Raw genomic sequence first — 26,344 nt, 5'->3', positions numbered from 1 at the left:
GTGGGAACCTGCGTGGGAGAGCAACATGGTAAACAACCTGCTTTTTAAGGCTGTGGAAATTGGAGGCCTCATTGGCAAGATGCCACATGGAAATCTCAAAAGTTCCTGGGTCAGCTGTGGGATCAGAGCTGAGTTTGTTGCTGGACCACCTTGGCTCCTCGGCTGTGGGGTGACCAGTCCACCAGGAGAATCCAGGTGCAGCAGGGTGGTGATTCAGGTGTTGATCATCCTGCCCAGCGAGCCCAAGGCCAGTGCAGCTCCAGGGGAAAGCTGAGGCCTCTTATGACAGCAGTCAGAGGCCCCAGTGGCAGAAGAAGGGGAATGTTTAACTTGTCCTGTTGAATTAGCTTTCCCAGGTACTTTGCTCCTGACTAGATTCCAGTTGTGCTTTGGGATGCAGTTTGCTTTCTCGTGGAGAAAAGTGCAGTGCCCTTGGTGAGGAAGGCTCAAGATTTCATCCTAGGGATGGCTGCTGTGTTGAGTAATGGTTACTTATTTATGGAGATGTGGCAAAACTTTGGGACCCTCTGAACACAAGCTGCTTGATATTCCCATCTCAACTGGCTTTTTGTTTATCCTGGTTGCTTTGTGTGTTTTGTCTTTGTGTTCCATAAAGAGTATTCTCCTGCTCCTCCTTTTTTTGAGGTTGATGTTAAACCTGTGTCTCTAGCAAATTGCACTGCCTGGACATTAAAATGTGAGTTTTCAGCAGATTTAGTTGCTTGTCAGACGTGTAGACACCCTTGTTTCAATACCAAAGCAGCCAACTTCTGAAGCTGCCCCCTTGCCCCAAAAGGGGGATGTCCCCAGAGCATCCACTTTAAAAATAGCTTTAAGCTGCACTTGGTTAAAAATAGGTTTGACTTGGATCTCGTGCTCCCCTGTGTGGGCAGGGCCTCCCAGGAGGGAGTTCTGATCCCTGCTGTGGAGCCACCCACAGCATGTGAGCCGCTGGTGGCTGTGACAGCAGGAGCCCCCTGGCAGCAGGAGCAGGGGGGGTTCAGGATCTCATTGCCACCAATTCTGCTTTTCTGGAGGATTTTGCACAAGTGATGGGAACTTTGACTTATAAATGCTGTCACTCTGTTCCTGCTACTTCTGCTCTGCACCAGTGTGGTTTGAGATCCTCTAAATCAGAGGGTTTCTGGCACATGAATTAATCATGGCAAAGATCAAAGTTGCTCTGTTAGTTTTATTTTCCTGGTTTTAATGAATAATGTATTAAAATGGTTTCCTTCCCTAGTAAATCACATCTCAACGTTTTTCTCTTGAGTTTAGTAAGTGGGAAGGACCAACAAGAGGTTTTACAATGGAAATTTGCTTGCCTAAGCCCCAGGAAATAGTAATGATTGTAATTGTGAGGGGAGGAGGGAGAGGAATCAGTTTGTTAAGGCTCTAATGAGCCATGCAGTGAGAAGTGGTTTGGGTTTTGTTGGGGTTTTTTGCCTGTTCCTGTGTAGGTCAGTGTGACAGGAGTGGGTTATGGAGCAGTTGAATGCAGGTAGGTCTGAGATGGCAGGGAGGGGGCTCCATTGTGAGGAGGGAACAGTGGGGCTGGGGTGACTTTTAGATTCTACTTCTGCTGGAAGACCATGTTCAGCTACAGCCAGAGGGAAGTGCCTGTCTGGGATAGAACCAGACTAATTTGTTTTGCTTTTTGAAGCTGTGTCTTGCTGGGTAAGGGACAGATACAAGGTGGCATTCTGATCACAGTGCCAGTTTGGGGCTCTGATGGCTTCAGTTCGGTGCTCAGGTTTCTCTTTTCTCTCAAATCCCTTCTTCTGATTTCTAAATAAAATCCTGTTCTCCTGGAGTCTCCTCTCTGTGCAAGCTGAGATGGTTCTTTGCCATCAGTTGTCCAAGCCTGGTCTGTCTGGCAAACAAATATATGCTGAGGTTTTGCAAATGAATGCAAAAACTTGCAGAGATGAAATGGTAAGGTTACTCACTGTAGAAATGAGTGGAAAGGCTTTTCCATTGACATTTTTCAGCCTTGTGAAACATAGTGTCGTGCCTTTCTTCAGAGCTGTCAACATCTGCAAGCAAATGTCCAAAACCAACTTTTCTTAGGGGAAAAAAAAACTTTTCAAAGAAAAATCATGTAATAGCAAATGTGGAAAAGCTGCTCTGTGCACGTCTGAAAACCTGTGTGGCAGTTGGGATTAAAACTCTATGCAAAATAACCTGTATGGTGTTCATAACTGGTTGGGAGACTTGAAGAGGCAGAAAAATACTTGTTTTAGAGGTTCTCAAGCTGCCTTCTTCCTGCTCTCTCATATTCTCACAGAAGTTATGCAAACAGATAAAAAGCAGCAATTCCTGCCTCAGCCCCAGCGCTGGGCTGTACCCTTGGCTTTGCAGCCATCTCCCCTCCTGAGGATGAGCATGCTCCCAGCAGCCACACACTGGTCACTCCAGCTCTGCAGAGCTGTCCTGCTCTCCCTGGTGCTGCCACAGACGAGTCCAAGAGGCTGAAGAAAACTGAGCCCCCCAAAAGTTGCTCTTCTGTCTTACTTATTGGTACCACCAGAGCTTTGGCATCCTTGTGTAATTGTAGAAATAAGCCTGTCATGTGCTTTTTGTCATGCTCACCAGTATTGTTGTGTGAACCTCACTGATCCTGTTCTCACTGCTGCCACACTGGAACATCATCCTTCAGTCCTCAAATGCTGTTAATCACTGAGAGCTGAGACAAATATATGTCTTAGATCTGGCAAGAAAACGAGGAAGATGGATCTGCCCTACTTCAGCACTTGGACAAGAAACAGAGGTCTTGCCTCCAGTGCACAGTTCTGTGTGATTTGATGCAGGGATGATTACATGTTTGCATTTCCAAGACTGCTGATAGTGCTGTTTCATACTCCCGAGTGGGGAAAACTTTTTTTGGTTTCAGAGCATCATTGTTCCTTCTTTCAGACAATATTGACAGGTTGGCATCTTAAAAGACGAGCTGCCTGTTAACATGGCTTTTCTGTGAAGTCCTGGAAGACAGCAAAGTGCTGCCAGCCCTCTCTGGCTCTTTCTCTGATCTTCACACAAAACTTTATCCAGTTTCAGAGAGCAAAACAGCAGCTGGATCAAACACAGGTCCCAGCCTGTGTTTGATGTGCCACATGTTTGCTTTGCAAGGAGCCTCTCCTGGGGCTGGAACCAGAGTGCGGAGACTGGATTGTGCACAGACTGGCCAAAGCAGAAGGATCAACTGCTGCTGGGAGAGAAACCCCATGAGGTCAACATGATCTTTGTGGAGGTGGCTGTTTTCCACCTGGCTGATTTGTGCATCCAACTTAACTTTTGAGGAGAACTGAAGAAAAGCTTTGTAATTAAAAAAAAAAAAAATAGGCTTTCACTCTGCAGCACTAATCTTAGGGAAACAGAATAGGATGTTTAAATCTGTTTTCCTTTTCAGGGTCAGCTGTCAGTTTATTCAGTGGTGTGTTTGTGTTTATAACATTTTCATTAGCAAAGCTTGTCATGGTTTTGACCATCCACAGGATTATGGTGATAAAACTCCTGCTTAAAAGATGCAAAGCCTTAGTAAGGGATTTTTTTTTCATAACTTACATGTTTTCCAGCCAGAAAAATAAACATACTGGTTTAGCCTCAGTTTATATTCAGTAGATGTGAGGAAGCCCACTGTTAGGTAAATATTGAGAGAACACCTACGTACTGATGGCTGGAGGGTGTGTGGGAGGGTGAATTCATTTACTTGATCTGATTTATGTATTCTTTTTCTAAAACACCCACTACTAGTTATTGTTAGGGCATGAGCTAGATGAGCATTTAGCATGATCTGAGATTGTTGTTCAGTTCTGGGGTGCTTGTAAGAGGTGAGGGATCCCTTAATCTTCTATCCTGATTTTTATACTCCAGTAAAATCAGTGGTTGGTCTTTGCTCTGTGCTTGTGTGTCATTCAGTGCAAGGGAAGCTTGCTTGCAGTGCTCCTAGGGGAGGAAAACATGCATACTGCTTCTGGTACTGATAAAAAAAGGCTTAATTAAGTTTTTGCCTATTAACATGATTGATTTAAGGCTTTTACATTGCTTATTTTTAAATATCTTCATTTCTTCCAAATTATAATGCCATGGTTCATATGGGAGGGTAGCACTAGGAACTGTCATGTGTGAGGAGGTCCCTGGCTGACCTTTGCTGTGCTGGAGTTACAGCAGAAGTCAACAGCACCACAGTGAGATTTACCTCCAGCAGATGAGACCTGACTTGTGTCAAACAGTTCCCAACACACCATTTGGTCCTGCAGCCCTTCCTCTTGTTTTCCTGCTGTAGTTATACCACACTGTAAGGATTTGCCTGACATAATCCCCTAGAATACAAACTGGGGTAGGGGGGAAAGGAGGGATCTCTGCCCAGGAAGCTCAGGGGGCAGGTGGGGTGGGGATGTGCTGGTGCTTGCATGTGTCCTCAGATGACTTGGTGGGTTATTTATTCTCCTCTCCCGCTGCATGTATAATTTCCACTGCCATAAACACATGTTCAGTGTGAGTGCAGAGGAGGAAAGGGGAAGAGGCTTTTAGTGTTGAACTTTGTAGTTAAGGTTTGCACATAGGCAGGCACAGTGGATACCCCATAGTTACAGATGTCCCAGTTCAACCACGGATGTGGAAACTCCCTTCACTGAGCAATTACTTGTCTGCTTTTATAGCAGTATTTGGACATTTGAACTGTTCATGGTGGTTGTTGCTTTACCAGAGGTTAGAGTCTTTTAAAAGTCTTGGTTTCTTTAATGGTCTAGAATGGCTTTGTTTTGTAAAACACTCTCTGTGTCCAGAAGGAAAATATGTATCCTGTAGGAAACTGGCCAGAATGCAAAACATGAGCTGGGAAAATGTCTCTGATGGCTTTATATCCTCTGACACCAAGGATGGGAGGCATCAGGGGCTGTTGCATTGGCCACCCTGTCACAGAATCACAAACTGGTTTCAGTTGGAAGAGACCTTAAAGATCACCTCATTCTAATCCTCTTCCATGGGCAGGGACACTTTGCACTAGAGCAGGTTGCTGCAAACCCCATCCAGCCTGGCCTGGAACACTGCCAGGGATGGGGCAGCTGCAGCTCCTCTGGGCAACCTGTGCCAGGGCCTCACCACACTCACAGGGAAGAATTTCTTTTTAATAAATCATCTAAATCTATTCTCTTTCAGTTTGGATCTGTTCCCCCTTGTCTAGCACTACATACCCTTGCAAACAGTCTCTCTTCAGATTCCAATAGGCCCCCTTCAGGTACTGAAAGGCTGCATTGAAGTCACCCCAGAGCCTCCTCTTCTCCAGGCTGAACAATCCCAATTCTCTCAGCCTTTCCATTTGCAGGCTTCAGTGCTGTGTTGGTGGATGATTTCTGCCCACAGCCTCTCACCCAGAGGCACTGGGACCTGCTGAACAGATGTGTTGGGTGTGAGCTGAGGAACTGCCATCCTGTTGGTGGGGAGGAAGGAGGTTTTGGTAGCCATATGTTTCACCATTTCAAAATCACTTGCAGCTTGTTGGAGGGCTGAACTTGCCAGCTCCATGGTGTGGTGTGTGGGATGCATGAGCACCAAGCCCTGAGACAGAGGGATTTATTCTGTGGGATGTGGATCCATATGTAGATCCACTGAATCATGTGATGGATGGTCTCCTGCAGCTACCCCTGGACTCAAGGTATGGCTGAGGTTGTGCTGGGCTCTCCCTCTCCTTCTCACTTGAGCCAGCACCAGGACATGGGAGGAAGAGTGCCCAAAACAGTTGATAGCATGTGAGAAGTAATCCAGGCCTTCCTGAAGCCTGCTTAGTAACACTCAGATTTGTTATATTGTAAGTTGAGGTGAACATAAGCATGGGTGTGAGGATCACCTGAAAGATGTGTGGTATCAGCAGAACATTAGCAGGGTCTGACAGCCAAGTAGTGGGAGAAAGTGTGAAATTTGAGGAGTGTTTTAAATATGAGTTAGCTTTTAGTAAAGAAAATACCCCAACTTGTGGCATGTGCATTAATGACAAGCAGGTCTGCAAGATGGAACTGTTGTGCTGTGGAATTTGGGTGTCTGGAGAACGGGGGATGGAACCAAATACTGCTCTGGGGAGGAGGCTTCAGGCTGGCCCTGGATGTGATCCACCAGTGCAGGTAGCATGGAGACTCCCTCTGTAGCCCAGGAAGAAGCAAGTGCCTGTAATTCTTTGGGCTTTGTGAACTGTTTCAAAATTGCAGTCTGTCTGAAGCTGGGCAAACCACAGGGATACACAGCAGTGTCCCATGGGTGGCTTTGCAGGCTGTCATCGACTGTCCTCTATTCCACTTGCCAAGGATTGGTTTCCTCTTGCCATGTGTGGTCTGCACTGCATGGGAGAGCACCAGGGAGGTGATTGCCCCATGCTGGTTCTTGATGGGAACCATAAAAAAACCAGAAACTGTAGGAGCTAAATTGGGAACATACACTTTTAAACCCTGCTAAGTGGGGGCTTAAAGGGCATCAGCTGTTGGGCTTCTAACGTAGCAGCTGGCCTGGAGCAGGCTGGTAAGTAGATTGCTTTTTTAGGTGATTTACTTAGGTGCTCACTACCCACTCAAGCCCTGTGCTTCCCTTTCCATGCCTCAGAAGTTCTCCTCTGCATGCTGAACACCCATACAGGACACTTAGCCAGTTGAGGTGTTTGGCCTTGATCCAGGAAAAACGCTTATGTGTTTGCCTAAACCTAGATCAAAGTGGTGTTCTTTTAAATTTGAAGTTGGGCACATTTTGTAATACCATAAGGATTTTTTTTTTTTTATTCTCACATGAAGTTGCAGGAGGCTCAGACTCAAAGCAGCTGTGTCTTCATCTTCCTTTTAGAGGACCCTTTGGTTGACCTCTTGAGGTTCTTCTTGGGCTTGTTTCCTATGGTAGATAATGAGGCAGTTGAACTTGTGCAATGATGGTTGAACGTTTGAAAGGAATATTAAACCTCCACAAATCAGATCTCACTTCTGGAGATCAAAATGACATCTCGTGCGTGGGAAAGAGGCAAATTATCTCCCAGCTGCAGAGTTCCTCCAGCTTGCTGTCATGTGTTCTTGGCTGCCCACTGACAGAGGATGCTGAACTAGATGGACCAATGTTCTAATTCAGTCTGGTAATCCCTGTGTTCCCCTGAGTCCTGTTGACCTCAGTGGGAATTAAACACATGTTTAAGCACTTCCCTACAAAGGCAGGCTCTTCTGAGCCAGTCTGTGCCCAGCTGCTTGGAGCTTAGCACTGAAGAAAGCAGGTTTCTGTTAAATGCTTGGATCAGTCTTTTTCTTGGTGTGTTGAAATGGGAAAATCCTAATTTATAGCACGTGCTTCCATTTAAAAAATAAATGCAAACTGTCCTGAAGTCAAACCATACTCCGGTCACAGTGATGCCATTGGGTAGGAGATTTTCATCAGTGCCTGTGGAAGGGACATGTGCACAAATGGCTGGGAGAACTCAGCAGAAAACCCTTGGGCTTTATGGCTGGCTTTGCTTCTAAACCTGTAGCAAGAGTACCAAGAGGAATACATCCTGTGGCTTACATCCCCTTGAAGTGGCTGGGCTCAGTTCTGACAGGATGGTTTCCCTTATCTTGACTCCTACAAAGAGGACCAGGAAATATGCCTGTGATGTGGGATTCCTGCATTTCAGGCCTTGATCAGGTTGACAGCTTTTCCTCTATTTCCACCACCCCCGTCCCCCCAGTGGTTAATCAGCAAAGCCAGTTGAAAGCAGGGAATTGCTCTGCCCCCTTTTTGTGGCAAGATAAGTGGGAGGGTGACAGCTGTGTTTGGGTCCTGCTGCTAATCCACTGCTCTGGGAGTTCACAGACCTGTCCCTTCCTGTGGAATTATACCCAGCAGAGGGTTTGGCAGGAGCTGGCTTTGGTCTTGCATCCAGTCCACGCTCCAAGCAAGAGTCCTGAACAGAGATGTTGTTGCACAGTCACCTCTGGCAGACTCTGGTGTGTTGTCCTCCCCCCAAAAATGCCCTTGTTTTGAGAGCCTTTACTTTGCAAATTAACTAACTTGAAAACTGCAAATTTCATTTCTTTCTTGTGAGGCAAGTGTGCCCCAGATGAGGCTTTGATCTGGGAAGCTCAGCTGAGTCTGACCAGGTCTGTGTGAGATCCCAGAGACCAGCTGGCTGGGATATGCAGTTTGGACAGCTGCTGCCTAAATGGGAATGGCTCTCTTGATCTAGAGCTCAGTTCATGCCCTTTGAGAGACACTTGTTTCGTGTAAATTGAGATTTGTTAGGAAATTGTTATGTGGCTGAACTAAACTCAGTAAAAAGATTAGATTATATTGATAGATAATTAAATTGTGATATTAAATCGTGCCAGAGGAGTTTGGATTGGACATGAGGAAGCATTTTTTTGATGAGAGGTGATTTAGACATGGAAAAAGGCTTCATAGACTGGTGGTGAGTGCCCACAGCCTGTCATATTTAAGAAGTGTTTCAGCAATGCTCTTAAAGTACACAAACTTTTGGTCCATTCTGATGTTGTCAGACAGTTGGACTGGATGATTATTCTAAGTCCCTTTTAACTGAAATAGTCTACTCTGTTCTAAAATTAAATTATATTTTGGGACAATTCATATCTGAATGCCAGCAGTTCCTAGATCCCTGCTTTTTAGAACTATCAAATATTACCTAACCTTTGGAAAATGAGCCCTTTAAAGGAAGCTGTGTGGTACATATCAAACAACTAGCCATCATTGAGAAAGTAGCCTGGTTTTTTTTTACTAACACAGGAAGTATTGGAAGTATGTAAAAATGCTGCAAATAGTGATAAAGAAATGTAGCATGAGAATACCAAAGGTGGATGAGCACTGTTCTCAAAGAAAGGCACTGCTTTCACTCAGCAAGTGTGGTGGTGGTCAGCTGGTTATGTGTAGTTGTGTTTTCAGGAGTTACTGCCCAAAAAGCTGTGAATTATAACAACTCATTAGCCTTGAGCTTCTGGTCTATTTGCATCTTGTGAGTTAATAGCTTACTGGCATGTCTCAACATGGGAGAGGAATGGGGGGAAAATAGGAAAAGGCAGATATTTCTAGATAAAAAATACAATTTTGAGCTAAAACGGACACTGCAATTAAGTTCTGTACCTGCTCCAGATGCCATCCTTATTCTAGACCACAGCCCCCTGACTTCTAGACCAGGGATGTAATTGTGGCTTCTGAAAGCATTTTATCATAGGATGGTTTGTATTGGAAGGGACCTTAAATATCCTCTAATTCCAACTCCCTGCCATGGGCAGGGACACCTTCCACTAGACCGTGTTTCTCCAAGCCCCATCAAGCCTGGCCTGGAACATTTCCAGGGATGAGGCAGCCACAGCTCCTGTGGGCAACCTCAGCCAGGGCCTCACCTCCCTCACAGTCATTTTTTTCTTCAAAACATCCAATCTAAACCCAGTGTCTTTCAGTGTGAAGCCATTCTCCCTTATCCTGTTACTCCATGGCCTTGTCAAAAGTCCCTCTCCATCTCTCTTGTAGCCCTTCAGGCACTGGAAGGAGCTCTAAGTAGCCATCTCTTCTCCAGGCTGAACAGTCCCAGCTCTTCCAGCCTGTTCACAGCAGAGGGGCTCCAGCCCTGGCATCATCTCCATGGCCACCTCTGGCCTTCCTTCAGCAGGTCCACATCCTCCTCAGGTTGAGGGCCCAAACTGAATGCTGTAGCAACACCAGAAGCAAGAACTGTGTGTGATGACCTTAATGTTTTGTTGTCCTTTTTTCTCCTCCTCCCCCTGCCCAGGGACCCTGCAGAGGGACCGGATCTTTAAGAACCTCACTCGGAAGCGGCAGCGGGCGATGCGCAGGCGGGTGCACCAGGTGAACGGGCACAAGTTCATGGCCACCTACCTGCGACAGCCCACCTACTGCTCTCACTGCAGGGAGTTCATCTGGTAAGAGCAGCCCAAGCACCCTGGCACAGGGCTCCCCAGTCCTTTGTGTTCCGGGGACAAGGCACCCCCAATCCTGAATGTCACTTAGGACTTTACCCAGGGCCTCTGATGTGATGCCCTTTGGCCATCGGGTTTGGCAGGGTGCATTTGTGCTGCAGACTGGAGTCTGCTGCAGAGAGGCCAGAGGTAATGTGTATCTTGGGTGCTGGAAGCAAACTGGGTTGGTGTGGGGATGTGGCAGTGTCCCTCCCTTGTAACCACAGATTATTCCCCTTATTTCAAGGGAAAAAAAGTATGAAGCAACCTGAAGAAAGACCTGACTCACTGGAGTGAAGCGTTGAGATTACACTGAGGAAAAAAAACAGTTGCTTGAAAGTTTAGAGAAAATTCCTGAGAACAGAAAAGCCATCAGAGAGGTGTGAAGTGATGCACGTGGAGGAGTAGGCAGAGCAAGGAGAAAAACGTAGATATGCCTCAAAAGAACATGGAGTGGGAGAAATAATAACAGGGTGTGGGCTGCTGGGATCAGTGTAATATGTGTGGTGTGTGTTGTAATGAAGTGAGGTATCTGAGAAAGGAGAGTGAGGGGGAATATGGGGAATACAGGCATGTTGACAGCCTGCCCTGTGAGCCATGCCTGTGCAGTGCTTTCCTGTGCTCTCACACCCCTGTGCTGGATTGCACCACTACTGCTGGGCAGCTCTGCCATGGGATCTGATAATTTGGGATCCTCCTGCATTTTGGCTCTGCCCTCTGTAAACAATCTGCAAGACAGCCATCCTTCTGCCATTGAATTGTGTCCGTGTTTTCTCTTGGCCAGGGGCGTGTTTGGGAAGCAGGGATACCAGTGCCAAGGTAAGATGCTCTGCTCCTGTGTAGCGTGTGTGTGGGATGTGCTGCTTTGGGAGTGCTTTCCCATGCTGCTGGGGCATCCTGCAGCTGTGAGCTGCTCTGGAGTCCCCACTCTTCTTCCTCTCCTGGCAGCCAGACCTGTGCTTTTGAGTCCCTGTCAGGTTTGCCACTGACATTCCTGCAAACACCTGCATGTCTGGTTGCTGTTTCACCCTTTGCAGGTCCACTCAGTTGCTACATGCAACACCCAGCTGGGCTTGAGGCACCCAGGGTCCTTTCAGGACAGTGCTCAGCTGGTATTGGGACATGAAGTACCCTGCTGGAATAGCCACCCTCCTTTCTCTCCCAGAGTAAAATTTGGGAGTTTGTGACTTCGTGGGCTGGCACAGCACTTCTGCCTGAATGCATGGTTTGGTTGACTGGGTGTGGAGATGTATGTGGTGCTTGTTTGCATTTAATTATTGTTCTGCCTTTCCCTTTATTTTGCCTTTCCCTTTTTCTCAGAGCTGCCATGGTCATTCAGTATAGCCTAACACAGCCTGTTCCTGTGCAGTATAATAGGGCACTGGTGTCCTGTGAAAGGAAGCTGCATGTAAACAAAATGGATATTGCTGTGTGAAACACTCTTCACTGGATAATTATTTCAACAGCGTTTTTTGAGTATTTTAGAAGTTACATAGTTGTTTTTGTGTCAATCACCCATATTTGATGTAGGCAACTGTTTTCTAGGCTGTGTCAATAATCCAGAGCAGAATTTTTGTTGCAGTAGGTTGAAGATACATCTCCAGATCTGTTGTAAATTCCAAGCCACCAATTATTTTTCACATCTGTACTGTGTGCTGATGATGCAGCTGATCCTTAAGGAACCCAGCTGGTGGATTGATGTTCTGAGTCTTCCAAGGGCTCTTTTCAGTTTGCCTCTTTTATTTCAGTGTGCACCTGTGTTGTACACAAGCGCTGCCATCACCTCATTGTCACAGCTTGCACGTGCCAAAACAATGCTAGCAAGAATGATCTCAAGGTAAAGTCATGTTGGTTATTTTGGGTCATCATACTTTGTCTGGGTTGCTGGGGTTGTCCTATAAGAGAATTTACTTCATGTTATCTTTATTCATGGGTTTAAAAGTGGGAAAGAGTGACAGGGACCTGCTTAAAAGCCACGCAGTGTCATCCTGTTGTTCTGTCGATGCCATTAACTGTTTGGACTAGCACATGGTTTAAAAAGTCAGGATATCTTCACTGGAAGACATCAATAAATAGCAAATCCAGTGTTTTCCTTGGTAATTTTCTTGCATGGTTAACTGTGGTGCAATCAAAATCTGGTTTCCAGTTCTTAATGTGGATTTCTCTGGCCAACCACTGGTCTTTGTTTTGCCTCTTTCTTCTTTTCTGATTGCTTGAAGGGCTCATTTAGTTGTGGCTCCACACCTTTGCTCTGTGAAATCCGTTGCAATAAAGAACCCTTGCATAACTTATGTTTCTGAAGGTTTTCCTTCTTTCTGGTTTTGGATGTGTTTGATGGGAGTAACATCCCCACCTAACACTGCCCTGTGCATCGCGTGTCTCATTTCTGGAACTGGAAATGGTTCAATAACTGAGGAAAAATCAAATCAAATCTGTTCATTCACGAGGTAGCTCTGTGTTTTGTGTCATGCAATTGCCTTTGTTATTTCTTGCCTCCAAACTACTGAGCTGAACTCCTTAAAATGACCCCTTGACAGGCCAGATGAAAATGAGTTAAGAAGCCTCAGGGTAGAGTGCAAGTTAAATAGTGAATGTCCTCACCCCTCTCTTGAGATTATGAAGGTATTATGACACATTTAAACTACTTTAAAAGAAGCCAGAAGAGAGGAGGCACCACTCACCTTGAACTTCTTGTTCCAGTCACACCCCTGACTTTTCTTTAATAGAGTTGTGGGTTCTGCCTCAGCTTTCCAGGATCTTCATGCTGAGAAACAAAGTCAAAAGTGATGAATATGCTAAATGGGGACTGCTTTCTTCAGACATTGAAACATTTTTTAAAGGTGCCCTTGAGATCTGAATGATCTACAATTGGAAAAGAACAGGGTTAAAAAGGTGATTGAGTGCAAGTAATAAAGGGAAATGCTTGCCTGAAAGGCTGTTAATTACAAGGAGGGCAAAAAGAGGAATGAGAATTTTAGGAGGAGTTGTGAAAGCAGTTCTATATTAAAATTAATAAAATCAACAGTTTGACCTAAAGTTACATGTTTTTGCACATAGTATACAAGTCAATAATTTTGAAACTGTGTGATTAAAAAAGGCTGTAACTCACACTACAGTGGGATTGGTTTGTTTTGAGGTATTCTGTAAGAATTTAGAATTGGCTAGGGAGCCCTTTTTTTAAAATCTGCTTTGCCAGGTAGTCTGGCCTGGCCAGCAGGGAAAGCAGGGCTGGCTCACAGCAGGTGAGGCTGTTAATTGAGTATTCACTTGCTCTAAACCTCAGTGAGGTGATGGATTGGGACATTTTTCTGTCTTGAAATTATTTTCTTAGATTTGCACTCAAGTGCCTGTATGCAAATGGACACCAGCTTATAAATATGTGTTTGAATTTTAAACCTGTTCTTTTCATTTGGTGCTGCAGGTGGCTGAACAGAGGTTTGGGATCAACATTCCTCATAAATTTGGCATCCACAACTACAAAGTCCCGACATTCTGTGACCACTGTGGCTCCTTGCTCTGGGGGATCATGCGACAGGGTCTGCAGTGTAAAAGTGAGCAGCTTCTCTCTGTTGCCTTTTCACAAAATACATTTATTTTTAGACTCTTGATGCACTGTGTGGGCTTGATTTGTGCAACCTTCAGGAGAAAGCTGAGCGATGAATATTTATCTTTGTAAGAGTTAAAAAAAAAAGACTGATCTCCTCTTTAATCTCTGCCTGCCAGAAGGACTCTCCTTTGCACTTTGTGTCACTTGCACTGTTAAAAGTATTCTGCTTCCTGCATTTGTATTTTCCCTTTACCTGAAGGTTTTTTCCTCAGCTAATGAGGTAAGGCAGTGAAAAGGCATCTGAGGGGAGAAAAAGGTCATTGCTTTAGGCTGACTACCCTGCCTATTAATTGAAGACTAAGCATGTTCTGGTGTTAAGTTTTTGTTTCAGTGATCCAGACTGTAAAATCCTTGCCTTCATCTCCCACAAGAGGGTGTGTGTGTGCCCATGAGTGAGAGCAATAATGATTTTTGTTTCCCACTGAACGCTGTCTTTAAAATTAGAAATGGGAAAATGCAGGGGACGTTTGTTGTGAATTCTGTGGCATTATAAATATTAATTGCACTTACAGACATAGCTGCAATGGTAGTTATGCACCTCAAAAATCTGTGCTTATGAAAAGCTTTAGGCAATAATAGCCATCCTGCTTGGAGAGTTTGGGGTCCATTCCTGGTTTTCAGGAGTTTATTCTCTTACTAGAGTCCTAATTTTGCTTCTACTTAAATCAGTGGCAAAAATCCCTCTAGTTTAAAGATGCAGGGCAGGCCCAGATGGGTGTATTTCCTGAAGCAGAATTAGCAGTGAACCCCTCCAAGTTATTTTAATTGTTCCTTTGCTTTTACTTTCCATTGCCCCTGTCAGTCTGTAAAATGAACGTCCACATCCGATGCCATTTAAATGTTGCTCCAAACTGTGGGGTGAACTCAGCAGAGCTTGCCAAAACCTTGGCCTGCATGGGTCTGCAGCCTGGAAGCATTTCCCCAAATTCAGTGAGTATTTATTTTTTTTTCCTTCTCTATTTAAGGCATTTACAACTGAGTCTTTCTATGGGTGTAGGAGGGGGCAGAGGCTTCCCATAGGACAGGTAATGCTGGGTAGGGGACTGCAGGAGTAGGTCTGTGGCTTGTGGCAAAAGCCTCACCTGGAAAATGGATTTCTGACATCCAAGTTTTAATCTATAGGTGTTGCTTTGCAATGTGCTTATGTTCCACAGTTCTGTGACTCTTCAACACTCTTTCATCTGCTTATCACAAATGAGAGTACAATAAGACCCCCCTGACTAATTAGTGATCAATATGATTCATGCCATGCATTTTGTTTTTTTTTACTGCAAGTGCAACTACTACCTGCATGCATGGCTTGTGATAGAGCAAAAGAGCTCAAGAAGAAGCCTAGTTCTTTCCCCAACTTTGTTACTTCTTCTGTGTGATTTTGGGGTAACCATTTCACTCTTCGCTACATCCCTGGCCAAAAATCTATGGTCCCTGTCAAAACAACAAAAAAAAAATTCAAACCCAAACCATACTTTCCAGATGTGGTAAATCTTCTCATACAGTTGGCCAGCTACATTGATCAATCGCATCATGCTGTATCAGCCTAGCAGGCTCATTAGGCTTTGCTGCCCCTTTTGATTTCAGTTGGTTTGTAGCAAACTCTTATCTTTACTCTTCCCCCTGTAGCACTTTGGGGGACAGTTATCCTGGGAGTTACAGGGAAATCCCATACTCCCTTCTCCATTCTGCAAAAATCAGCACTTGTTAACACTTGTTTGCATCATCTGCACATCAAAAGGAGATGAAAACAGCGGCAACAAAAAAATCTGTGCTTGGTGTTTAATGATTTCTTCTTGTTATTCACGAGAGAAAGGATCTAGGAAAGTGCTCAGACTGTGCTGTAAGGACAGCCTTGAATGGCTTTAAGCTGAATGAGGGTGGGTTTAGGTAATACATTAGGCAGAAATTGTTTACTGTGAGCCTGGTCAGTCCCTGCCACTGATTGCCCAGAGAAGTTGTGGATGCCCAGTCCCTGGAAGTGTTCAAGATGAGGTTGGATGGGGTTTTGAGCAACCTGGTCTGGTGGAAGGTGTCCCTGCCCATGGCAGGGATTTGGAACTAAATGATCTTGAAGGTCCCTTCCAACACAAACACCTCTCTGTGTTTCTGTGACTGCTCTTGGTTCTTTGCCCATGGTGATGAGTCTCCTGTGCAGAAGGAACTTTGCTGTACACCAAAGTAGTCACAAGATGGAGCTCACGAAGTCCCTGTGACTTTGTTCAGACCAATAAACTGAATGGAAGTGCTCGTTTGTATGCACATGCATACCTGCAGAGCTGTGAGCAGAGGGCACCAGAGGTTGGCTTGATCTTTTTGTACTTCAAAATTAGGAGCTCTAGAAATGTGTGCTGATACTGATACAACTCCTGAATATGCAGCACCTCACTGCTGGCATGGGAATGAACAGCTTTCCATTGAATTTGAAGTGGTGGAGCAAGCCAGCAGCCCAAATGTGGAAAAGAGACATGTTTTGAAGTTGGAGTCCCACTGAGCTGAGCTTTGAGTAAGAGTCTTAAAATCAAGTAGAAACATAAGAAATTCAAATGAGATATGCTAGGGTTCTCAATCTCCACAGCACTTTGCCTATTGCAGAAATTATGCAGTCCTCCTTACTTTGCTGGTAGATAGAAGATTTGGATTTCCCCACTTATCCTCTTTATTTTTTTTTATGGGGAGTAAGGATGGAGAGAGTTAACCTTTCCTCTTGACTCTTGGGATGGTCCTGTGCAGGGCCTGGTGTTGGACTTGATGATCCTTGTGGGTCCCTTCCAAACTCAGCATATTCTGTGATTATCTGGGGTGTGCTGGGCAGTTGGTTTACAACCTGAAATGCCATGTCAGGAGCTGGTGTTGGCATGTCAGCACAACCCTGAGCAGTGCTGAGTTTGGCTGGTCACATGTGTGATTCTACCAACACAACTTTCTGTCTCTGCAGCCATAAAGTGCCCCTGGAAAGGCCCCAAATGCCCTGGATGGTGGACCTGTGAGCACCTCTGAAGCAGAAGTACAATTCCTCTGCAGGCTAACACTTCTTTGCTTTCTTCCACAGAAGCTGGTTTCCAGATCTACATTGAAACATCAGGGCAAAGGCAGTCTGAAGGATGGCAACACCATTACTGAAATTTCAGCAAGCAAACTCGGGATCAAAGACTTAACCTTCCTTCGTGTGTTGGGGAAGGGGAGCTTTGGAAAGGTGAGAGTTATTCCTGGCTATTTTGTGAGAAACCACATTCCTTATTTAAGAAGCCCCAAGGCAGCTGAAGTGATTTCATAACATGCTACCCCCGCTGTCCAGTGGTACTCCAGAGCAAGTACTAAGTGGTACTTGTTTTGTGCAACAAAGTTGGTTACAGAGAGCAGGGAGAAAATGGAAGAGAAAGAAAGCTGACAGCAAAGTGAAGAACTGGCTATCACAAAAAAAGAAGTTCCCTGAAGGAACATCTGCATGCCAGGGCCTATACCAGGAGCTGCAAGTGTGTAACACCCATTTGGGCAGCATTTCTTGGAGCATGTAAAGACTTTTCCTTTAAAGGCAACAAGGCAGTGGTTTCAAACATGGTGAGATGGTGGTTTTGTTTCTCTGCTTTGCCAGGAAGCTGATGTGAAGAGTGTGTGAAAGAGTGTGTTTGAGTTTATGAGTAGGGAGGTGGAATGAAAGGCCCTGTGCAGGCAGTTTGTGCTGGCACAGTGGGTGACCTTCGACCAGGCAGCCCTGTGCCAGACAGGAGCAGCATGTGGGTATGTCTGTCCAGAGCAGCCTGCTGCAGGCAGTGGTGTGTGTCATTGATTGTACACTGATGCCCATGCTAACAGGCTGACTCACTTTGGTCCCCAAGCCTGGTCATGAGATGTGATATTTCTAGCCTGGGAAGGTGTGAGAGGCTCTGTGCTGCTCAGAGACAGAGGGCTCAGCCCTTGCCATTCACCCCTGCTTTTGGTTTAGGTGATGCTTGCCAAGATAAAAGAGAGTGGGGAGCTGTATGCAGTGAAGGTGCTGAAGAAGGATGTCATTCTCCAGGATGATGACGTTGAGTGCACCATGACTGAGAAACGCATCCTCTCCTTATCCAGGAACCACCCCTTCCTCACCAAGCTCTACTGCTGCTTCCAGACTCCTGTAAGTACAGCCCAGGCAGTGGCCAGCCTTCCTCCTGACACTGCCATGAGGAACTTTGCTGTGTATTTGGCCTCTGGCCTGTTATCAATGTCCACCTCAGACCCAGGAGAAACGTCTCTGCTCGAGGATGAACAGAGCACTGTGCTACATTGCACCTCTGACATCTGCTGGGCATTTGGCAAACAAAATCCTGGCCTTTTCTGAGCTCCCTAACAAAGCCTTTCTTTGTGTCTTCCCTAGAAACATCTCTGTGCCATTGAACGTTTCCAAGTGCAAATGTCTACACACCTGCAGTGTCCTCTGGTTGCTCTGGGATCTCAGGCTCTGCTCTGTTGCTGCCTGAATTTTTAACAAGGCTGTATTTGCATTGAGTTTTCTGCAAACTTTAAGGTTTGCACTTGGAACTGGAGGTAGCCTCAGGTGTCTGCCAGCCTTTGTAGACTGCTCAGAACTGAACAAAAGACCCTTTTGGGGTTACTGGAAAGGGTCTGCCTGACAGGGATGGACACTGAGTCAGATCCATGTATGGTTGGTATTTCTTCTTGTGTAGGGCAGACAGATGGCAGCATTGCTGTCCCTTGTGCCCTGTGTACCTAAGTGGAGGACAGGACATGGGCTGAGTGCCTGGCTGGGAGCCTCATCTGGTGTGTGCTGGTGCTGGGAGCCTCTTGCTGGTGTGGGTGGTGGAGGGAGGAGTGGCTGAGATGGAGGCAGTGGCCACAGCCATGTATGGCAAGTTGAATTTGGGAATCCCTCAGCTAAGCTGTTATTAGGACCAAAGCATTTTCTGCAGTGTAGCTCTTCAAAACTGCCTGGGCTCCTTTCCAGTTGCATTTTCTTCTTTGCTAAAAGGCAGTGGAGCTTGTTTTCCTTTTACATGAAGTAGAAGAAACTTGCCCTTTTAATTGCAGCTTTGCTCCTCCTACATAAACCCAAAATACCTTAAAAAAACCAAAAAAAAGAGCAGACAAATGTATTCAGCCACCCACCCATTTCTCTTTTCACTGGGGTGATGCAACAGCCAGCTATGGAGGTGAAGAACTGTGCTCATTTAGGGTGGAGCCTTTGGGTAGACTCATCTGCTAGAAATGAGTGGTTTGTGCTGGGTTTTATTTAATGCACAGCTCACATGGTTCACAGAGCAGCTGTGCTGTTTAGCAGAAACAAAACTTAAAGCTCACTGTTGTCACTAGTAACCAAAGAAACTTCTAATTTGTGATATTTCAACTTGTAATGGCTTTCCTGAAATATCAGGAATGTCCAGTATTGATATGTTTCTCTTTGAGGTCAAATGTGGACTTTGCCACTCATTGCTATGGCCTTTGCTATGGCTTTGCTCACTAAATTTGCAGTGTGGATGTGAGAACAGCAAGTGTGCTCCTGGGCTGTGCAGAGTGCTTCTTATGAATTCAGAGAGGATTCAAGGTCACTGTGTGAGCAACTGTTTGTCATGTTCAAAAAAAACTGAACACAGTCTGCTGTGGGTGCAGGCAAGCTCTTCTGGGCTGCTGAAGTAGTTGCAGAGTCTTTTGCAAAGAGGAAGAAAAGGGGAGAACTCAGCCTGTTTAGACTAGCAAATTGAAAGCTAAAAGAGGATCTGATTGATGTCTGCAGATGTCAAACACTGAGGAGGGAAACAAAGCTGTCAAGATGCTGGCTAAGATTAAATTAGTCTAGACTGGCCATGAGTACAGTTAGACTGGAAATTAAAAGGAGGTTGCTAAACAGTAGAGCAGCCTGGAACAGGAGTTTCTGGACCAGCTTGTCATCAGAGGAGCAGAGGGAAGAGCCCCTCAGCCCTTGACACAGAGCTGGTCAGTCCTTGAAATGGTACCAAGGGAGTGATGCTTGTATAGCAGGACCCTGCTATTTCCAGTCTTTGCTGGGTTCCTCTTTTACTTGAATCCCACTTCCCCTCTGATGATGAATAACACAAAAAAAGGAAGCATTTTTGACCAAAAAATGCAGATTTCAAATAAAGGTGGTTTATGACATCTTTTGCCCATGGTCTGCACTCAGTCACACCAACTTCAGTCCAAAATAACCAAGTTTAAATTGCTTATAAAAGCACAATTAAACCATTTTGCTATTGCAGAGAAATTATTGCAACAGCAGGGTTATTCACTGGTCACAGTCCTTCCAGGAAGGCTTAACCAGGCTGATACAAACTTGGGGAATCTGTTTATTGTTTGTATGGCATGGGGATATCCCCTCCATTAACAAGACCTTGGCAGAAAAATATATCTATCTATATAAACCATTATAGATATAAAAAGAGTAACCACTTATTCAAAATGTCATCCTGCAGCCATATTTAAAAATTTATGGATTTGGGAGCATGGTAGCACAAATACCCAGTTTGCAATTACATGGAAACCACATCACATGTATCACAGTTACAGCCCAGACACTTAAAATGTGGTATTAATGGTTCTTGTTATAAAAAACAAAACACAACTCCAGTCTGCCATGGAGACCCTGGATACATAATGACCTACAGGGCCTGCCTTTGATAATTTTTCAAGAACTAGCCATTTTGAGGCTTCTTACCATTTTTCAAAGCCAAATCAAAGCCTGATCCCATAAGATCAGGACCAGCTGGGACTGACTGGCAGAGGAGTAGCCTAGCTGGAAGGCAGACAGGGCTGATGGTAGGTGCCAGGTTCAGTCTGAGCCAGCAGTGCAGCCCCATGGAATGTGAGCTAAATTATGGACCAGGCTGCTTTAGGAAATTGGAAGAGTCATTATCCATTCTGCCTGGCACTGGAGAGGCTGCACCTGACACAGGGGTGTCCAGTTACAGCCTCCCCCATCCCAGTTCAAGAGGAAATCATGGAAACTCCAAAGGAAGGCTCTTGGAATCATCTGCTGATGCTGCTGCAGTTTGAGGACATAGTACTCACAGGATCTGAGAATTTGGCTGGATCCAGAGCCATTTAAATTCTGTTTCTTTTACAATATCCCACCCAAAGCAGCAAACTCTTCCCCTGGCTTAAGCAGCCTGGGGGTGACTGTATCAGCCTGGGACATGTCTGTGCAGTGTGGTGTGATGTCGTGTGGTGCCAGGAATGCAGCATTATTCCAGGGATGCCCCATCCCTGGAAGTGTCCAAGGTCAGGATGGATGAAGCTCTGAGCAACCTGATCTAGTGAAAGGTGTCTCTGTACAGGAGAGGAGGGTTGTGATTAGATTATCTTTAACATCCCTTCCAACCCAAACCATTCTGTGATTCCATGATTAGCTGAGCAGGCACAAGTACCTGAAACAGTAATGCATCACCTGAGTTCATCTATACTGCTTCTTCTTCTTCTTCTTACCTACTTTAGAGCTGGCTGAGGTTTTTCTGAGCTTCCATTAGCCACTGATGGTTTTCAGAAAGGTTTTCTGTTCTCTTGTGCTGCCTCTCTGCTCAGTGTGAGCCTGCCTTAGTCTCAGCTGCTGCTGAAGTGATGCCCTCCATCAAGGGCAGCTTTATTTGCCCAGGGTGGGCTGAGGCTGCCTGGCCTCCAGGCACCTCCTCGCTCCATCAGGGCTGAATCCTGCAGCCACTAGGTGGTAGGAGCTGCAAGGGCTGACTCTGCCTGCTGTGGGTCACAGTTTTCAGAGCATAAAGATGAAATATCAGCAGCTCAGCAGGCTGGCAGAGGCTGGATGTAGCCATCTGTGTGCCCAGCACTGGGCTAGGCACTTTTGGACTTGCACCTCTGGATTCCTTTCCTATGAAAGGCAAGGAAGGAGTCCAGATGCTCCATTGTAGGGGGGAAGTTTAAATCCTCCTTCAGCTGCATCTGTGGGAGGTCTTTCCTGCTCACTGCCTCTCTGTTTTTTTAAATTTTAAAATTTTTTAATTGAAGGCCTTGCCCTGGGAGCTTTCCACCTTGCTTAAGCCATTTACCTCTACTTTTTCTAGGGCCTTAGAATAATTCTTTAGTGCCAGAGAGGATTATGCTTCTGCTCTAGTAATCTCTGAGTTGCTGAGAGGTGCTGGGACCTGTGGATAATTGTGGATCCTGCATTAGGGGTGACAAGCACCAAAAAGTGTTTGTTTCCATTTACCTGACACTGGTGTCATCCAACATCTCAACAATACTGTCCTAGGAGGGGTGAAAGAGGCTATAGGTATAAATAGCTAAGTCAGTAATATAATCCTGGGGAATGTGAATCCTGGAATGTTTTAATTAAAATCAGTTTGCAGTAAGTGGGTCCTGTCTTCTTTGGGGTTTAGGAGCCATCCTTCCTGCACAGGTGGTTTGCTTTTAAATCCTTTTGTCTCCACTCATATGCATGAGAATGAAGAGGGCTGGGGGAGATCAGCTTCCCATGCCAATAGTGTTGAATAGCTTCTGGGTTTTAGGTTTATTGCCCTTATCCCTTTTCTCATGACCAAAGGGTCCTTCCAGGAGACTGTCCCCCAGGCAATGCTGTTCCCAGCACTGTCCCCATCAGCCAGCCTGATCATTATATGGATTTGCTTTCCCTCTGGCTCTGCTGACAGTTGCTGAGGCTCAGAGCCTGCCCCTGTTGTTCCAAAAATAGTGAGACAGGAGCACTTGGCAGCAGGCTGTGATTTTCTATAACGAGTGTCCTTCAAGATAATGATGAGCAAGGGTGCTCTTCAAGCCAGGCAGGACTGGCCTGGGACTCCGGGACAGCACAATCATGGAACTGCTCCTGTGTTAAGAGGGCAGCCTGCTGTTTGTCACGCAGCTTTTTGTCCCCATTTCTGGCTAAGGGCTCATGTCGTGCTCTCAGCATGGACGGAGAAGGCTTCTCCACATCTCCACTGGCTCTTGGGGCACTCAGGCAGTTCTGCCAGGGTCAGCGTGGTCATCTTGCAAGGGTTTAGAGAGATGAGCCTGTATTTCACCTCCTAGAAGTGCTAGAGCTGACCTGGAGCCTTCAACAGAAGCATCATTTTCAAGAGAGGGCCCACGAGCCAAAGTGCTGGCCCTGAGAGGTGCCAGCTCACCCACCCCTTGTCCCCAGGTGCCACAAGGGAGGTCTAAGTGCCCTTGCATGTCCAGGGGAGTCCTTGGTCATGGTCCCCCCAGGGGATCTCCACCATCAGCCTGGTTGCCACCAGCCACTCCAGTGTCACCAAATGGGCAGAGCACAGGGCAGAGCCTGGTGTGGTGGAGATGAGGGAGGCTGGAGAGGCAGTGACAGCCTTCCCAGGGCTCTGGGAGATGAACAAGTGCCCTGACACAGACTTTGGAGTGTGCTGGTGGGCGTTCAGGAAGCAGTGAGGCCTCTTTGATGTTCTCTTTGAAAGGCACTGGGAGGGAGCCCTTTGGGAGCACAGAGGATGGCTTTGATGCATTCCCAGGCTCTGAGCCCCCAGCATTCCCTCTGTGGCACATTGTGGAGGCACAATTCCATGTGTGCATTCACGTGACAGCCAAATGCACGTCTTGGATGTTTTTCTGCAGGCATTGAGACTTTTTCTCTTATTCTTGAGAGCTGACACCTGTGTTAGCCCCCAGCCACTCTGCTGGAGGGCTCTGCAAGTCAGGCTGGAAGGAGCTGCAGTTGTTCTTTACTGCAGGGGTGGCAGGTTAGTTTTTTTGGGGGTTCTTGGATAGGGAGGTACAGAGGAATTTCCTCTCTCCCCCTTCACTCTCTAGTGCTGATCCTGCAGCTGTGTGCCGTGTGCCCTCGTGTTGGCTTTGTGACCACAGCAGTGTCAGCCAGTTTCTGCTTTCCTCTGGCTCCTGTCTAGCACAGGCTGGTCGAAAGTGCATCTTCCTGTGGTTTGACAGTGTCCACATCACCAAACCCCCCCGATGTGTTTGCTGGAAGGCTGGTTCCAGCTCTCAGTAAGCCTGACCTGCGCGGCTGCTCGGAAAGTCTCTGCTTTTTCTGACAGCCGCAGTGCCACCTTGCAGTGGTCACTTCATTGTAGGAACACTTGAGGCCAGGGGTTTTTTTGCAGGCAGGAGGTGAAACAAGATCAGACTGACATTTCTGACTCTAATCTGTGAACTTTGCTGGATGTCCACGCTTGGGGTGCACACTGAGGCAGTGAGAGCTGAGGTGAAAACATGAGCTGGAGGGTTGGAAGGGTCAGCTGCCATCGTCCTGTCGTAGTCCCCAGTGTAAGTTTCTGACCCCAGATGGTTGAGGGACTTTGGATATTTGCATTTTCATGAAGCTGATATAAATGCCTGTCTCCATCTACAGTGGCTTAGGGGAGAGACTGTGGCTTGGACAAATCATCAAGCTCACTGCAAGGGTAGGCTAGTGTGTTGCCTATGGTTAGCCACAGTATGTGAAACTAATGGTTTTTGTCCTTAAAATCTAGGAAGTTGTGGCATAAAAAGAGATAAGAATGGAAGCAGCTCTCAAGCAGCCCTGAGCAAGCAGGTGCCAGTCAGTATTGAGGAGGAAGGGAAAGAAAAAACCAAAGGCAATCTAAGCTCAGAGGAGAGGTAACTGAGGTGTGAGCTGGTGGTGCTTTATGTTTCAGTCTCTTTGAATCCATATTGCTTTCCAGGTGGTATTTAAGGTGAGAAGATGATTCACAAATCCTTACAGCAAACTGTTTCCAAGTGGCTTTTGGGTGTTTTGTCTCCACTCTTAATTTTTAATGTGAAGACCTTTGGCTGAGCTGGTAGAGGTCTCTAGCCTTCCCTAGCCCTGCCTGAGCCAGTTGATATTGCAGAGCTCAGTATTTATAAAATGGGAAGAGCTGTTGCAGGTTGGTCACTCTAAATTGAAAAGACCAGTTTCAGTAGCCTTTTTGGGCTGAGGGTTGGGAAAAAAGTGTGGTATTTCCAGGGCTATTCTCTGCTGAGACACCAAGATGCCAGCAGCCAGCTGAGAGTGCAGATGACCTATAAATCTTTGATTAACAGGTGATGTCTATAGTGTCATACACTCTAGTTCCTTATTTCTCAATTTATTCCCCTCTAAATTCAGTCAGTCCTTTGAATTTTTTTTAATCTTTCAGGTGGGAAGGAGTTTTCTTTACCATTTTAAAAGGTCTGGGAGGGAAGATTTTATGTTGCTTCTTATTTCAATTTGTTCCTTTTAATATTTCATTTTAATGATGCTCAAAGTGTCTTTTTGTTTTTTAATTTGGATTAAAAAAACAGATATTTTTTAACATAATTGATTGGCTTTTTGAGTTTTGAGGTTTTTTCTAATTTGGATCTGGTTTAAAATGGAACAGGTACAGGTGAACAGGATAATAATCATTTTGCACATATGGTGTGTAAAAGTTTCTAGTGAAAAGATGAGCTAATAGTGTAACACTGCTGTGAATTAGGCTGTCTTGTAGGGAGGGGATGAGGAGGAAGGATGTGTGTATGCTTCACTTGAATACCCCAGAAGATGCATTGTTCCAGACAAATGACTGAATTTGCCTGTTACAAAAACTCTCAAGTGTATGAGCTTGACATTTCAGCCAAGTGGTTGAGAAAATAGGGGCAGGAATTTGGAGGATGCAGTTAGATTTAGGCTTGTTTGTTTTGGTTTTTTTCCTGGTGCAAGTGGGAGCCCACAACTGCCCTCGGCCCATCCTGGTTTGTGGTTGTCATCCTTGAGCTCCTGTGGAATGAGCTGGGTGTTGATGCTGCACTGTGCACCTGAGTGCCAGGGCCACCTTCACCCCCAGGGACCCTGCAGAGTTTATTTATGCAAGTGGCAAGAGCCAGTTTATGATTCTCTGGGCCATGTGTATGAGGCCACTTGCTGCAGTGGCCTCACAGGGAGCCCCATGGTGCCCACTGTCAGCAGTGTCAGAAAGCAGAGCATGGTGGGGTGACAGCCAGTGATAACTGCCTCATTTAGACTGGGAACTCTATTAAAGGACCTAAAAACGAGCCTGGTGTGGGGAAGTGACCTGAGATTCTCAGAAATGTGCTCACCAGCTGCCCAGCCTGGAGGAGACACCACATGCACCTTATGCCCATTCTGAGCTGGCTTGATTTCCACTGCACCTCCTTCTAGCTTAAAAAAACCACCCAAAAACAGCAGAAGAAAGAAACCTTCCCTTCCTCAGCCTTTCAGCTGCATCACACAGTGAGCCCTCATCTGGGTAACCCCAGGGCTGTGTGTGCAATCTGTGGCTTGGTTCCCTGAGGCAGAAGTGGTTCCTGGGGCTGGCAGCACTTCTGCAGCCAGTGGAGCAGGGAGGAAGAACAGCTCAGCAGAGCAGCTGGATGTAAAACCTCCTGCCCCTCTGTTTGGGAGTCCTGGGTCACATGGGGTTCTTTCTGAGGCAGCATGGGGCAGAGGAGTTCCTTGATGTAGTTGCTGTGTTTTGAAACCAAAGGACCAAATCTTCTCCTGACATCAGTCACCGCCTTGCTCTGTTGCAGTCGAGCAAGAGCAGCTTTGTCTGGAAATTTGGGGCTGAGCTCATGAGGTCTGCTCTTGTGCTCACACATGTGTTTGTGCAAGGCTTGTTGTGGTGGGTGTTTCGTGGTGGGGCTGTTCACAGGACACCTGTGATGCTCCCTGGATTTGAAACCATGTGTGACCCCCCTGGATAGCCTGTTCTCCCTAAGCCTTGGAGCTGGGATCAGCAGTAGCTCGTGGGGTGCAGGGCTGCCTTGGTCCATGGCTGGGTGTAGAGGGGAGGCATTTCCAACAGGAATTCATAGAATCTGTGTATTGTGTGAAGGGCTGGCTATGGAATCACAGACTCATGGAATAGGCTGAGTTGGAAGGGACCCACCAGCAGCACTGAGT

At 46.1% G+C, this 26,344-nt stretch overlaps 1 protein-coding gene across 1 annotated transcript in view; it reads left to right on the top strand.

The window, feature by feature from the left end:
- PRKCH (protein kinase C eta) overlaps positions 1-26,344 on the top strand; it is a 113,326-nt gene that overhangs the window by 36,420 nt on the left and 50,562 nt on the right. The window contains exons 3-9 of the mRNA XM_059850521.1: positions 9,746-9,896; positions 10,717-10,751; positions 11,681-11,769; positions 13,354-13,483; positions 14,342-14,469; positions 16,583-16,726; positions 17,477-17,650. Coding sequence (XP_059706504.1) covers positions 9,746-9,896; positions 10,717-10,751; positions 11,681-11,769; positions 13,354-13,483; positions 14,342-14,469; positions 16,583-16,726; positions 17,477-17,650 — 851 coding nt within the window. The remainder of the gene's footprint in view (positions 1-9,745; positions 9,897-10,716; positions 10,752-11,680; positions 11,770-13,353; positions 13,484-14,341; positions 14,470-16,582; positions 16,727-17,476; positions 17,651-26,344) is intronic.

Source organism: Haemorhous mexicanus, chromosome 6 (genome assembly GCF_027477595.1).
Source record: "Haemorhous mexicanus isolate bHaeMex1 chromosome 6, bHaeMex1.pri, whole genome shotgun sequence".
NCBI classification, from domain to species: domain Eukaryota; kingdom Metazoa; phylum Chordata; class Aves; order Passeriformes; family Fringillidae; genus Haemorhous; species Haemorhous mexicanus.
This window is presented reverse-complemented; position numbering and strand designations above follow the sequence as displayed.